The sequence below is a fragment of the Oncorhynchus gorbuscha genome, linkage group LG07, assembly GCF_021184085.1.
Source record: "Oncorhynchus gorbuscha isolate QuinsamMale2020 ecotype Even-year linkage group LG07, OgorEven_v1.0, whole genome shotgun sequence".
NCBI lineage: Eukaryota > Metazoa > Chordata > Actinopteri > Salmoniformes > Salmonidae > Oncorhynchus > Oncorhynchus gorbuscha.
Genome location: NC_060179.1, coordinates 82,324,547 through 82,340,768, shown reverse-complemented (window position 1 = coordinate 82,340,768; position 16,222 = coordinate 82,324,547). Strand labels below are relative to the sequence as shown.

Sequence of the window (16,222 nt, the reverse complement as noted above, 5' to 3'; positions counted from 1 at the left end):
TTGCGCTGTTTATGACTTCAAGCCTATCAACTCCCGGGATTAGGCTGGTGTAACCCATGTGAAATGGCTATCTAGTTAGCGGTGTGAGCGCTAATAACGTTTCAAACGTCACTCGCTCTGAGACTTGGAGTAGTTGTTCCCTTTGCTCTGCAAGGGCCGCGGCTTTTGTGGAGCGATGGGTAACGATGCTTCGAGGGTGGCTGTTGCCGATGTGTTCCTGGTTCGAGCCCAGGCAGCGACGAGGAGAGGGTTGGAAGCTATACTGTTACACTGGCAATACTAAAGTGCCTATAAGAACATCCAATAGTCAATAGTCCAATAGTCATCTTAAAAGGAACCCGTCTTGGTGTGCTTGGACCATGTTAGTTTGTTGGTGATGTGGACACCAAGGAACTTCAAGCTCTCAAACTGCTCCACTACAGCCCCGTCGATTAGAATGGGGGAGTGCTCGGTCCTCCCTTTTCCTGTAGTCCACAATCATCTCCTTCGTCGTTGATCACGTTGAGGGAGAGGTTGTTTGTCTTTGCACCACACGGTCAGGTCTCTGACCTCCTACCTATAGGCTATCACATCATTGTTGGTGATCAGGCCTACCACTGTTGTGTCATCAGCAAACTTAATGATGGTGTTGGAGTTGTACCTGACCGTGCAGTCATGAGAGTAGAGGGAGTAAAGGAGGGTAATGAGCACGCACCTCTGAGGGGCCCCCGTGTTGAGGATTGGCGTGGCGGATGTGTTGCTACCTACCCTTACCACCTGGGGGGCGGCCCGTCAGGAAGTCCAGGATCCAGTTGCAGAGGGAGGTGTTTAGTCCCAGGAGGTGTTTAGTCCCAGGAGGTGTTTAGTCCCAGGAGGTGTTTAGTCCCAGGAGGTGTTGAGTCCCAGGAGGTGTTTAGTCCCAGGAGGTGTTTAGTCCCAGGAGGTGTTTAGTCCCAGGAGGTGTTGAGTCCCAGGAGGTGTTGAGTCCCAGGAGGTGTTTAGTCCCAGGAGGTGTTGAGTCCCAGGAGGTGTTTAGTCCCAGGAGGTGTTTAGTCCCAGGAGGTGTTTAGTCCCAGGAGGTGTTGAGTCCCAGGAGGTGTTGAGTCCCAGGAGGTGTTTAGTCCCAGGAGGTGTTTAGTCCCAGGAGGTGTTTAGTCCCAGGAGGTGTTTAGTCCCAGGAGGTGTTGAGTCCCAGGAGGTGTTGAGTCCCAGGAGGTGTTGAGTCCCAGGAGGTGTTTAGTCCCAGGAGGTGTTTAGTCCCAGGAGGTGTTTAGTCCCAGGAGGTGTTTAGTCCCAGGAGGTGTTTAGTCCCAGGAGGTGTTTAGTCCCAGGAGGTGTTTAGTCCCAGGAGGTGTTGAGTCCCAGGTTCCTTAGCTGATTGATGAGCTTTGACGGCACTATGGTGTTGAACGCTGAGCAATAGTCCATGAACATCATCCTCTCATAGGTGTTCCTTTTGTCCTGGTGGGAAAGGGCATTGTGGAGTGCTATAGAGATTGCATAATCTGTGGATCTGTTGGTGCGGTATGCAAATTGGAGTGGGTCTAGGGTTTCTGGGATAATGGTGTTGATGTGAGCCATGGCCAGCCTTTCAAGGCATTTGAGTGCTACGAGACGTGAGTGCTGCGGGTCGGTAGTCATTTGGGCATGTTACCTTAGTGTTCTTGGGCACAGGGACTATGCTGGTCTGCTAGAAACATGTTGGTATTACAGGCTCAGACAGGGAGAGGTTGAAAATGTCAGTGAAGACACTTGCCAGTTGGTCAGCGCATGTTCGGAGCACACGTCCTGGTAATCCGTCTGGCTAAGCGGCCTTGTGAATTTTGACCTGTTTAAAGGTCTTACTCACATCGTCAGAGGAGAGCGTGATCACACAGTCATCCGGAACAGAACAGCTGGTGCTCTCATGCATGCTTCTGTGTTATTTGCCTTGAAGCGAGCATAGAAGGTATTTAGCTCGTCTGTGCCTCCATTTGTAGTCTGTAATAGTTTGCAAGCCCTGCCACATCAGCTGAGTTTCGGAGCCGGTGAAGTACTATTCGATCTTAGTCATGTATTGCCTGTTTGATAGTTCGTCGGAGGGCATAGCGGGATTTCTTATAAGCTTCCGGGTTAGAGTACCGCTCCTTGAAAGCGGCAGCTCTACCCTTTAGCTCAGTGTAAATGTTGCCTGTAATCCATGGCTTCTGGTTGGGGTATGTACATTCATCATTTCAGCCACAAGTCATCATCCCCAAAGCTGACCATTGTCTTGCTCCATTTTCCATCATAATATAGCCCTTACATCCTTCAAATCTTTGTGAAGCAAAATCTTCATGCCGAGCACATCTCGGTAAAAGGTGGGAGTTTTGCTTCTGTCACCCACTTTGAAAACGAAATGCAAGGCTCGCCTCAAAGCCACTATAATCCAAGTTAGTTTGCTATGTACTATACGATTATATATCACACTCAATTTGTCTATGTTGATTAAGGTTCCTTGCAGTTCATTGCCATATAGAAATACGAAAGGAAAAAGGGAAGAAACAACAGAGAAACAAAACAGAGAAAAAACACCCAATGTTTCCAGCTACCTTATCACGTGTCCCACTACCTTATCACGTGTCCCACTACCTTATTACGTTTCCCACTACCTTATCACGTGTCTCACTACCTTATCACGTGTCCCACTACTTTATCACGTGTCCCACTACCTTATCACGTGTCCCACTACCTTATCACGTGTCCCACTACCTTACCACGTGTCCCACTACCTTATCACGTGTCCCACTACTTTATCACGTGTCCCACTACCTTATCACGTGTCCCACTACCTTATCACGTTTCCCATTACCTAATCACGTGTCCCACTACCTTATCACGTGTCCCAATACCTTATCATGTTTCCCACTACATGTTTCCCACTACTTTATCACGTTTCCCACTACCTAATAATGTTTCCCACTACCTAATCACGTTTCCCACTACCTTATCCGTGTCCCACTACCTTATCATGTTTCCCACTACCTTATCAGGTTTCCCACTACCTAGTCATGTTTCCCACTACCTTATCACGTTTCCCACTACCTTATCACGTGTCCCACTAACTGTTCAGGTTTCCCACTACCTTATCACATTTCCCAACACAGTTGTCCCACTACCTTATCAAGTTTCCCGCTACCTTATCATGTTTCCCACTGCCTTATCACGTTTCCCACTACCTTATCACGTGTGCCACTACCTTATCATGTTTCCCACTACCATATCAAGTTTCCCACTACCTTATCACGTTTCCCACTACCTAATCACGTGTCCCACTACCGTATCACGTTTCCCACTACCTTATCACGTGTCCCACTACCTTATCACGTTTCCCACTACCTTATCACGTTTCCCACTACCTTATCAGGTTTCCCACCACCTTATCATGTTTCCCACTACACGTTTCCCACTACCTCATCACGTGTCCCACTACCTAGTCACGTTTCCCACTATCTAAGCACGTGTCCCACTACCTTATCACGTTTCCCACTACCTAATCACGTTTCCCGCTACCTTATGACTTGTCCCACTACCTTATCACGTGTCCCACTACCTTATCACGTTTCCCACTACCTTATCACGTGTCCCACTACCTTACCACATGTCCCACTACCTTATCATGTTTCCCACTACCTAATCACGTTTCCCACTACCTTATCACGTGTCCCACTACCTTATCACATTTCCCACGACATGTTTCCCACTACCTTATCAAGTTTCCCACTACCTAATCATGTTTCCCACTACCTAATCACGTTTCCCACTACCTTATCATGTTTCCCACTACCTTATTACGTGTCCCACTACCTTATCACGTGTCCCACTACCTTATCAGGTTTCCCACTACCATATCAGGTTTCCCACCACCTTATCATGTTTCCCACTACATGTTTCCCACTACCTAATCACGTGTCCCACTACCTAGTCACGTGTCCCACTACCCTATCACCTGTCCCACTACCTTATCACGTGTCCCACTACCTTATCATGTTTCCCACTACCTATTCATGTGTCCCACAACCTTATCACGTTTCCCACTACCTAATCATGTTTCCCACTACCTTATCACGTTTCCCACTACCTAATCATGTGTCCCACTACCTTATCAGGTTTCCCACTACCATATCAGGTTTCCCACCATCTTATCATGTTTCCCACTACACGTTTCCCACTACCTAATCACGTGTCCCACTACCTAGTCACGTGTCCCACTACCCTATCACCTGTCCCACTACCTTATCACGTGTCCCACTACCTTATCACGTTTCCCACTACCTAATCACGTTTCCCGCTACCTTATGACTTGTCCCACTACCTTATCACGTGTCCCACTACCTTATCACGTTTCCCACTACCTTATCACGTGTCCCACTACCTTACCACATGTCCCACTACCTTATCATGTTTCCCACTACCTAATCACGTTTCCCACTACCTTATCACGTGTCCCACTACCTTATCACATTTCCCACGACATGTTTCCCACTACCTTATCAAGTTTCCCACTACCTAATCATGTTTCCCACTACCTAATCACGTTTCCCACTACCTTATCATGTTTCCCACTACCTTATTACGTGTCCCACTACCTTATCACGTGTCCCACTACCTTATCAGGTTTCCCACTACCATATCAGGTTTCCCACCACCTTATCATGTTTCCCACTACACGTTTCCCACTACCTAATCACGTGTCCCACTACCTAGTCACGTGTCCCACTACCCTATCACCTGTCCCACTACCTTATCACGTGTCCCACTACCATATCACGTTTCCCACTACCTATTCATGTGTCCCACAACCTTATCACGTTTCCCACTACCTAATCATGTTTCCCACTACCTTATCACGTTTCCCACTACCTAATCATGTGTCCCACTACCTTATCACGTTTCCCACTACCTTATCACGTTTCCCACTACCTAATCATGTTTCCCACTACCTTTTGCTGCTGTAACAGCAGTAACAAATTCTCTCAAGCGAAAAATCTTCTTCACACTCAACTGGTCTAACCTCACCGTCTTCTGTAACACCACAGCTGACCTCACAAATGTATCAACATCAAAGAAACCTGCCAATTTGACAGATTTTCCAAAAGCCTGATCTAGATACCCATTTACCTCCTCTAAATTGTAAATTGTATCATCGCCAGCTGTTATCATGTCAAGAGACGTCCAGATCCTTCTCCTGATCCACTTCAACTGAGGCCACATCCCTCTCAACACTCCCCACTTGTACCCCATAACTTGTGCCAGGCATCTCCCGCACTACCTTGGAGACTAGCTCAACCTGAACCCCCTCCTGTACCCCATCACTGGTAATGAGCATCTCCTCACCAGTGTGGGGAAATGGCTCCCCAAATCCTTCCTTACCTCCTACAACAATAATATTTTTCTGCTGCATAACAGTAGCTATGTTCCCCTTTGGTACAAACTGCAATGCAGTACCCTCAACATGGACAACTTGTTCCTCAGCATAAGGTGCTTGAAGCTGCTCTACCACTGTCGGCCCACCTCTCCTTACATCAGTGGGCCCAGGCGTTACGATGACCACCTGCGCCCTTCCCTCCACCCTTTTCGGGCAAGCATGTCACTTTTGGCCAACATCCCCACACTCAAAACACTGTTGTCTACCCGTACTAGCATAAGCCATATACAGTCTGTTGTAAAACTTGACTTTAAACAATACCTCAAGTCTGCTCCGGTGACTCAAAAAACATAAACACCTGTCGCTGAAACAACATAACCTGTTCCAGAGCCAGGTGTTTGAAACGACATAACCTGTTTCAGAGAGGGGTGTTTGAAATGACATAACCTGTTTCAGAGAGGGGTGTTTGAAACGACATAACCTGTTCCAGAGCCAGGTGTTTGAAACGACATAACCTGTTTCAGAGAGGGGTGTTTGAAACGACATAACCTGTTTCAGAGAGGGGTGTTTGAAACGACATAACCTGTTTCAGAGCAGAGTGTTTGAAACCACATAACCTGTTTCAGAGCCGGGTGTTTGAAACGACATAACCTGTTTCAGAGCCAGGTGTTTGAAACGACATAACCTGTTTCAGAGCCTGGTGTTTGAAACGACATAACCTGTTTCAGAGCCAGGTGTTTGAAACGACATAACCTGTTTCAGAGCCAGGTGTTTGAAACGACTTATAACCTGTTTCAGAGCCAGGTGTTTGAAACGACATAACCTGTTTCAGAGCCAGGTGTTTGCAACGACATAACCTGTTTCAGAGCCATGTGTTTGAAACAACATTACCTGTTTCAGAGAGGGGTGTTAGAAACCACATAACCTGTTTCAGAGAGGGGTGTTAGAAACCACATAACCTGTTTCAGAGAGGGGTGTTAGAAACCACATAACCTGTTTCAGAGCCAGGTGTTTGAAACAACATAACCTGTTCCAAAGCCAGGTGTTTGCAACCCAACGGGTCAATCTTAATTGAATTTGCAAACCTCCCAAACCCCAATAACTCGCGCTCCAATAGCTCATTGGGAATAAACGGCAGTATATTCAAAATCGTTACCCTTGTTGACGGAGAAATAAGCGACGTAACTTGAATAAACATACCTTTTAAGAAGTACACCATGCTCAACCATACGATCAACAAGACGCTCTTCTTTAAGAAGTACACCATGCTCAACCATACGATCAACAAGACGCTCTTCTTTAAGAAGTACACCATGCTCAACCATACCATCAACAAGACACTCTTCTTTAAGAAGTACACCATGCTCAACCATACCATCAACAAGACGCTCTTCTTTAAGAAGTACACCATGCTCAACCATACGATCAACAAGACGCTCTTCTTTAAGAAGTACACCATGCTCAACCATACGATCTACAAGACTCTCTTCTTTAAGAAGTACACCATGCTCAACCATATGATCTACAAGACTCTCTTCTTTAAGAAGTACACCATGCTCAACCATACGATCAACAAGACGCTCTTCTTTAAGAAGTACACCATGCTCAACCATCTGATCAACAAGACGCTCTTCTTTAAGAAGTACACCATGCTCAACCATCTGATCAACAAGACGCTCTTCTTTAAGAAGTACACCATGCTCAACCATACGATCAACAAGACGCTCTTCTTTAAGAAGTACACCATGCTCAACCATCTGATCAACAAGACGCTCTTCTTTAAGAAGTACACCATGCTCAACTATACGATCAACAAGACGCTCTTCTTTAGGAAAAACCACCAACATTTTTATAGCCTACCTTCTCTCCTACAACGACCAGAAACTCCTCCACAGTGACAGTGGCTTCAGTAACTCACCTAAGGCCGTGCCGAAGTGAAAGGGACAGCGTCCCCATGTGCCATCGCACCAAAACCAGGGCAATTCTGACAATAAATACAATATACGTAATTCTACCACAAAAAAAAAAAATTATCATAACCTTCATGCATAGAAAAAGGCAAACAACCAAGAAAAGGTCACCAGAAAGAAAACACATCTAACTCCAGACAACTCTCACATTCACTCATACAATTCCCAGCATGCACCAAACACTCCCAGCATGCAGAGAGAGAGAGAGAGAGAGACATACAGAGAAGAGAGGAGAGAGAGAGAGAGAGAGAGAGAGAGAGAGAGAGAGAGAGAGAGAGAGAGAGAGAGACATACAGAGAAGAGAGGAGAGAGAGAGAGAGAGAGAGAGAGAGAGAGAGAGAGAGAGAGAGAGAGAGAGAGAGAGAGAGAGAGAGAGAGAGAGAGAGACAGAGACATACAGAGAAGAGAGAGAGAGAGAGAGAGAGAGAGAGAGAGAGAGAGAGAGAGAGAGAGAGAGAGAGAGAGAGAGAGAGAGAGAGAGAGAGAGAGAGAGAGAGAGAGAGAGAGAGAGAGAGAGAGAGAGAGAGAGAGAGAGAGAGAGAGAGAGAGAGAGAGAGAGAGAGGAGAGACAGAGGAGAGAGAGAGAGAGAGAGAGAGAGAGAGAGAGAGAGAGAGAGAGAGAGAGAGACAGAGGGAGAGAGAGAGAGAGAGAGAGAGAGAGAGAGAGAGAGAGAGAGAGAGAGAGAGAGAGAGAGAGAGAGAGAGAGAGAGAGAGAGAGAGAGAGAGAGAGAGAGAGAGAGAGAGAGAGAGAGAGAGAGAGAGAGAGAGAGAGAGAGAGAGAGAGAGAGAGAGAGAGACAGTCCCCTGTAGACTATCAGATTTAGCAGACAATGACAGGACAGGTATTGACATGGAAGTAAGCTTGGGGAGAGGTATAGCAGATGGCCACATGTAACCACGGGAAAGAGGAAATACCTGTGTTCAATCTTGCAGATAGGACGTTTAAAGTCTTTTGTTCCACAGATACAGACAGCTGGACTTCTCACAGGCTTTTATTCCACCTCTCTTTTAAAAGGAGGGGAGAAATCGATGAGTTGGGAGTATTCTCTGTCCTCTTGTGTCTAGTATCCATCCATCCATGTCTCAAATCGGGAAGGGTGCCTGTCAATAACTCAGGAGGTGAATTCCTTCAGCTCACTTCCTTGATCTCATAGCCTGGCCTTTCCTTCATCCAGCAGAGCCTATCAGAGCCTTCATCCACCAGAGCCTGAGCGTTGGGCCAGTATCTGAAAGGTTGCTGGATCGAATCTCTGAGCTGACAAGGTAAAAATCTGTTGTTCTGCGCCTGAGCAAGGCAGCTAACCCATTGTTTCTCGGGCGCCGATGACGTGGATTTCAATCAAGGCAGCCCTCCACACCTCTCTGATACAGGTGTACAACTGATTAGGTATCACCCTTTCCCTTTCACTTATTCCTCGTCTATCTGCACACAATACCCCATAATGACATCACAATACCCCATAATGACATCACAATACCCCATAATGACATCACAATACCCCATAATGACATCACAATACCCCATATTGACATCACAATACCCCAAAATGATAAAGCAAATAGTTTTATTGACATTTTTTGCACATTTATTAAAATAAAAACTGAAATATCACATTTACGTAATTATTCAGACCCATTACTCAGTACTTTGTTGAAGCACATTTGGCAGTGAATCTTGGGTATGACACTACAAGCTTGGCACACCTGTATTTGGAGAGTTTCTCCCATTTTTCTCTACAGATCCTCTCAAGCACTGTCAGGTTGGATGGGGCGCGTTGCTGCACAACTATTTTCAGTTCTCTCCAGAGATGTTCAATTGGGTTCAAGTCCGGGCTCTGGCTGGGTCACTCAAGGACATTCAGAGACTTGTCCCGATCCCACTCCTGCGTTGTCTTGGCTGTGTGCGTAGGTCGCCCCCAGTCTGCGGTCCTGAGTGCTCTAGAGCAGGCTTTCATCAAGGATCTCTCTGTACTTTGTTCTGTTCATCTTTCCTTGATCCTGACTAGTCTCACAGTCCCTGCCGCTGACAAACATCCCCACAGCATGGTGCTGCCACCACCATGCTTCACCGTAGGGATGGTGCCAGGTTTCCTCCAGATGTGACGCTTGGCAATCAGGGCAAAGAGTTTAATCTTGGTTTCATCAGGCCAGATAATGTTGTTTCTCATGGTCCATCAGAGCCTTGTTTTATCAGAGCCTTGTTTTATCAGAGCCTATCCGAGCCTTGTTTTATCAGAGCGTTCTTCCATCAGAGCCTATCAGAGCCTTGTTTTATCAGAGCATTCTTCCATCAGAGCCTATCAGAGCCTTGTTTTATCAGAACATTCTTCCATCAGAGCCTTGTTTTATCAGAGCCTTGTTTTATCAGAGCATTCTTCCATCAGAGCCTATCAGAGCCTTGTTTTATCAGGGTATTCTTCCATCTAAGGAAGAGGTTAAACGGAGTCAGATAGTCTTAATGGAGTCCAAGGAAGAGGTTAAACCGAGTCAGAAGTTCCATCCCAAATGGCATCATCATGCCCTACTTATATAGTGCAATATTTTTGACTATTGCTCTATGGGCTCTGGCCAAAAGTAGTGCACTAATAGGGAACAGGGAACTATAGGGAACAGGGAACAATAGGGAACAGAGAACTATGGGGAACAGGGAACTATAGAGAACAGGGAACTATAGGGGACTATAGGGAACAGGGAACTATAGGGAACAGGGAACAATAGGGAACAGGGAACTATAGGGAACAGGGAACTATAGGGGACTATAGGGAACTATAGGGAACTATAGGGAACAGGGAACAATAGGGAACAGGGAACAATAGGGAACAGGGAACTATAGGGAACAGGGAACAATAGGGAACAGGGAACTATAGGGAACAGGGTACAATAGGGAACAGGGAACAATAGGGAACAGGGAACTATAGGGAACTATAGGGAACAGGGAACAATAGGGAACAGGGAACTATAGGGGGCTATAGGGAACAGGGAACTATAGGGAACAGGGAACAATAGGGAACAGGGAACTATAGGGGACTATAGGGAACAGGGAACTATAGGGAACAGGGAACAATAGGGAACAGGGAACTATAGGGGACTATAGGGAACAGGGAACTATAGGGAACAGGGAACAATAGGGAACAGGGAACTATAGGGAACAGGGAACTATAGGGAACAGGGAACTATAGGGAACAGGGAACTATAGGGGGCTATAGGGAACAGGGAACTATAGGGAACAGGGAACAATAGGGAACAGGGAACAATAGGGAACAGGGAACTGTAGGGAACAGGGAACTATAGGGAACAGGGAACTATAGGGAACAGGGAACTATAGGGGGCTATAGGGAACAGGGAACTATAGGGAACAGGGAACAATAGGGAACAGGGAACTATAGGGGGCTATAGGGAACAGGGAACTATAGGGAACAGGGAACAATAGGGAACAGGGAACTATAGGGGACTATAGGGAACAGGGAACTATAGGGAACAGGGAACAATAGGGAACAGGGAACTATAGGGAACAGGGAACTATAGGGGACTATAGGGAACAGGGAACTATAGGGAACAGGGAACTATAGGGGGCTATAGGGAACAGGGAACTATAGGGAACAGGGAAAAAAAAGGGAACAGGGAACTATAGGGGACTATAGGGAACGGGGAACTATAGGGAACAGGGAACAATAGGGAACAGGGAACTATAGGGAACAGGGAACTATAGGGGACTATAGGGAACAGTGAACTATAGGGAACAGGGAACTATAGGGGACTATAGGGAACAGGGAACTATAGGGAACAGGGAACTATAGGGAACAGGGAACTATAGGGAACAGGGAACTATAGGGAACAGGGAACTATAGGGGGCTATAGGGAACAGGGAACTATAGGGAACAGGGAACAATAGGGAACAGGGAACTATAGGGAACAGGGAACTATAGGGGACTATAGGGAACAGTGAACTATAGGGAACAGGGAACTATAGGGGACTATAGGGAACAGGGAACTATAGGGAACAGGGAACAATAGGGAACAGGGAACTATAGGGAACAGGGAACTATAGGGAACAGGGAACTATAGGGAACAGGGAACTATAGGGGGCTATAGGGAACAGGGAACTATAGGGAACAGGGAACAATAGGGAACAGGGAACAATAGGGAACAGGGAACTCTAGGGGACTATAGGGATCAGGGAACAATAGGGAACAGGGAACTATAGGGGGCTATAGGGAACAGGGAACTATAGGGAACAGGGAACTATAGGGAACTATAGGGAAGAGGGAACAATAGGGAACAGGGTACAATAGGGAACAGGGAACAATAGGGAACAGGGAACTATAGGGAACTATAGGGAACAGGGAACAATAGGGAACAGGGAACTATAGGGGACTATAGGGAACAGGGAACTATAGGGAACAGGGAACAATAGGGAACAGGGAACTATAGGGAACAGGGGACTATAGGGAACAGGGAACTATAGGGAACAGGGAACTATAGGGAACAGGGAACTATAGAGGACTATAGGGAACAGGGAACTATAGGGAACAGGGAACTATAGGGGACTATAGGGAACAGGGAACTATAGGGAACAGGGAACAATAGGGAACAGGGAACTATAGAAGACTATAGGGAACAGGGAACTATAGGGAATAGGGAACAATGGGGAACAGGGAACTATAGGGGACTTTAGGGAACAGGGAACAATAGGGAACAGGGAACTATAGGGGACTATAGAGAACAGGGAACTATAGGGAACAGGGAACAATAGGGAACAGGGAACTATAGGGAACTATAGGGAACAGGGAACAATAGGGAACAGGGAACTATAGGGGGCTATAGGGAACAGGGAACAATAGGGAACAGGGAACAATAGGGAACAGGGAACTATAGGGGACTATAGGGAACAGGGAACTATAGGGAACAGGGAACAATAGGGAACAGGGAACTATAGGGGACTATAGGGAACAGTGAACTATAGGGAACAGGGAACAATAGGGAACAGGGAACTATAGGGGGCTATAGGGAACAGGGAACTATAGGGAACAGGGAACAATAGGGAACACGGAACTATAGGGGACTATAGGGAACAGGGAACTATAGGGAACAGGGAACAATAGGGAACAGGGAACTATAGGGAACAGGTAACTATAGGGGACTATAGGGAACAGGTAACTATAGGGGACTATAGGGGACTATAGGGAACAGGGAACTATAGGGAACAGGGAACAATAGGGAACAGGGAACTATAGGGAACAGGGAACAATAGGGAACAGGGAACTATAGGGGACTATAGGGAACAGGGAACTATAGAGGACTATAGGGAACAGGGAACAATTGGGAACAGGGAACTATAGAGGACTATAGGGGACTATAGGGAACAATAGGGAACAGGGAACTATAGGGGGCTATAGAGAACAGGGAACTATAGGGAACAGGGAACAATAGGGGACTATAGGGAACAGGGAACAATAGGGAACAGGGAACTATAGGGGACTATAGGGGACTATAGGGAACAGGGAACTATAGGGAACAGGGAACAATAGGGAACAGGGAACTATAGGGAACTATAGGGAACAGGGAACAATAGGGAACAGGGAACTATAGGGGACTATAGGGAACAGGGAACTATAGGGAACAGGGAACAATAGGGGACAGGGAACTATAGGGGACTATAGGGAACAGTGAACTATAAGGAACAGGGAACAATAGGGAACAGGGAACTATAGGGGGCTATAGGGAACAGGGAACTATAGGGAACAGGGAACAATAGGGAACAGGGAACTATAGGGGACTATAGGGAACAGGGAACTATAGGGAACAGGGAACTATAGGGAACAGGGAACTATAGGGGACTATAGGGAACAGGGAACTATAGGGAACAGGGAACAATAGGGAACAGGGAACTATAGGGGACTATAGGGAACAGGGAACTATAGGGAACAGGGAACAATAGGGAACAGGGAACTATAGGGGACTATAGGGAACAGGGAGCTATAGGGAACAGGGAACTATAGGGGACTATAGGGAACAGGGAACTATAGGGAACAGGGAACAATAGGGAACAGGGAACTATAGGGAACAGGGAACAATAGGGAACAGGGAACTATAGGGGACTATAGGGAACAGGGAACTATAGAGGACTATAGGGAACAGGGAACAATAGGGAACAGGGAACTATAGAGGACTATAGGGAACAGGGAACAATAGGGAACAGGGAACTATAGGGGACTATAGAGAACAGGGAACTATAGGGAACAGGGAACAATAGGGAACAGGGAACTATAGGGTACAGGGAACTATAGGGAACAGGGAACTATAGGGGACTATAGGGGACTATAGGGAACAGGGAACTATAGGGAACAGGGAACAATAGGGAACAGGGAACTATAGGGAACAGGGAACAATAGGGAACAGGGAACGGGAACAGGGAACAATAGGGAACAGGGAACAATAGGGAACAGGGAACTATAGGGGACTATAGAGAACAGGGAACTATAGGGAACAGGGAACTATAGGGGACTATAGAGAACAGGGAACTATAGGGAACAGGGAACAATAGGGAACAGGGAACTATAGGGGACTTTAGGGAACAGGGAACAATAGGGAACAGGGAACTATAGGGAATAGGGTGCAATTTGGGACTCATACAGAGTTTGTCTCAGTGCACAGTCCAGTTGACATGTTGTTAGGAGATAGTGTTGCACAGTAACAGTTGCTGGGGAGAGTTGGACTAGCTAACTTCTGACCCAGCGATGTTGAGCTTTAAAACAGCTGTTGAATGATGTTGCATGAAATTGTTTTTTTTTAGCCACAGCAATAACCATTTTCCCTCTCAGTTCACTTGATGGAGTCTCGGGTGAATATCTCAGGTACTGAGGCAGTCAGGGTAGCAGGGTGTCCTGGCTAAATTCCCAATCTGGCCATCATGGCCACCCAATCATTCCAAACGTTCAATTGTCTCATTCATCTCCTCTTCCCCAGGTCATTACTGTAAAAGGAGAACACGTTCTCTGTAAAATAAGTGTTTTTGTTTTTAAAGAGCAGGGTAGCACTGCCAGCTCTATAGGACTTCATCCTTGCAGAATAAGCAATGCATAAAAAACACCCTGCGTCCCATATGGAACCCTATTCCCTATTTAGTACACTACTTTTGACCAGGGACCCCATAGAGAATAGGGTCCCATTTGGGACACCCCTTAGTGCCATGTCAGGGTAAATGTTGCCATTGGCATCTATATAAATAAGCTCGTTTTCTTTTGGTGGTGCTGAACTGAATACATAGTGTGAATTAAAGAGGTGACTAGCGGGTGGTCTATAGTTGGTGTTATCTGTGACCTTTACATGAAGTGTACTGTATGTTTGTTAATGTATCAACCATCTGTTCATTAACTTAGCCTCCCCGGTTCAAGCCCCGGGCACCAGGCCCCGGGCACCACCAGGCCCCGGGCACCAGGCCCCGGGCACCAGGCCCCGGGCACCAGGCCCCGGGTACCAGGCCCCGGGCACCAGGCCCCGGGCACCAGGCCCCGGGCACCAGAGGCCCCATGCATCCCTTTTGTAAACACTTAATTGCAGACAACACGGCACTCATGCAAAAACAACAGATAACGGGTTGCCGGGCGGACCTCGACGAGGGCTTGAACTAATAGGAATTATAGAATTGGTAATCGTGGGGAAAGCAGGGTCTATTTTCATATGTAAATGTTACAGGCTCGCAGTACAAGGCCCAGGCTCGCAGTACAAGGCCCAGGCTCGCAGTACAAGGCCCAGACTCGCAGTACAAGGCCCAGGCTCGCAGTACAAGGCCCAGGCTCGCAGTACAAGGCCCAGACTCGCAGTACAAGGCCCAGGCTCGCAGTACAAGGCCCAGGCTCGCAGTACAAGGCCCAGGCTTTCAGTACAAGGCCCAGGCTCGCAGTACAAGGCCCAGGCTTTCAGTACAAGGCCCAGGCTCGCAGTACAAGGCCCAGGCTCGCAGTACAAGGCCCAGGCTCGCAGTACAAGGCCCAGGCTCGCAGTACAAGGCCCAGGCTCGCAGTACAAGGCCCAGGCTTTCAGTACAAGGCCCAGGCTCGCAGTACAAGGCCCAGGCTTTCAGTACAAGGCCCAGGCTCGCAGTACAAGGCCCAGGCTTTCAGTACAAGGCCCAGGCTCGCAGTACAAGGCCCAGGCTTTCAGTACAAGGCCCAGGCTCGCAGTACAAGGCCCAGGCTTTCAGTACAAGGCCCAGGCTCGCAGTACAAGGCCCAGGCTTTCAGTACAAGGCCCAGGCTCGCAGTACAAGGCCCAGGCTCGCAGTACAAGGCCCAGGCTCGCAGTACAAGGCCCAGGCTCGCAGTACAAGGCCCAGGCTCGCAGTACAAGGCCCAGGCTTTCAGTACAAGGCCCAGGCTCGCAGTACAAGGCCCAGGCTGGTGAAATAGCTTTGCAGAATGGATCATACTTAAAGGACAGAAAAGAAAATAACATTTGGACGGAAAACACTTGATGTTGCTCCGGTGTTTTAGGTCGACATTCTCTTTGCCTGGCAACCCAGACTCTGGGACTGGTCAAACGCTAAGCCACGCCCACGTACGTTAATTTCTTCTCCTCAAAGAGTCTGGATCGGAGTACCCTCACAGACTCTTTTCCAAATGTGAACACGTTCGGGGCCGTTTGATTGGTCCAGAGACCGATGGGTTGGGCCAGAACCAGAACACACGGTTGGTAAAAGCAGCAGTTTGAAAATGTGTAATTGGCTTTGATACTCTGATTGGTTAGAGACGATCCAATCGCTGATTACTTTGTTTTATACAACGCCCCTCGTGCTCCTTGTCACCATCAACGACTTCAATGATGGCTGTCTCAGACTAAAATGTGTAGAAAACCAATTTAGTGTGAGTGGTCATGCTACACTGTCTC

At 47.3% G+C, this 16,222-nt stretch overlaps 1 protein-coding gene across 1 annotated transcript in view; it reads left to right on the top strand.

The window, feature by feature from the left end:
* LOC124039059 (mucin-17-like) overlaps positions 1 to 15,744 on the top strand; it is a 114,150-nt gene extending 98,406 nt beyond the window's left edge. The window contains exons 2-3 of the mRNA XM_046354939.1: positions 14,716 to 14,878; positions 15,032 to 15,744. Of these exons, the coding sequence (XP_046210895.1) occupies positions 14,716 to 14,878; positions 15,032 to 15,744 (876 nt within the window). The remainder of the gene's footprint in view (positions 1 to 14,715; positions 14,879 to 15,031) is intronic.
* The last annotated feature ends 478 nt before the right edge of the window (positions 15,745 to 16,222 follow it).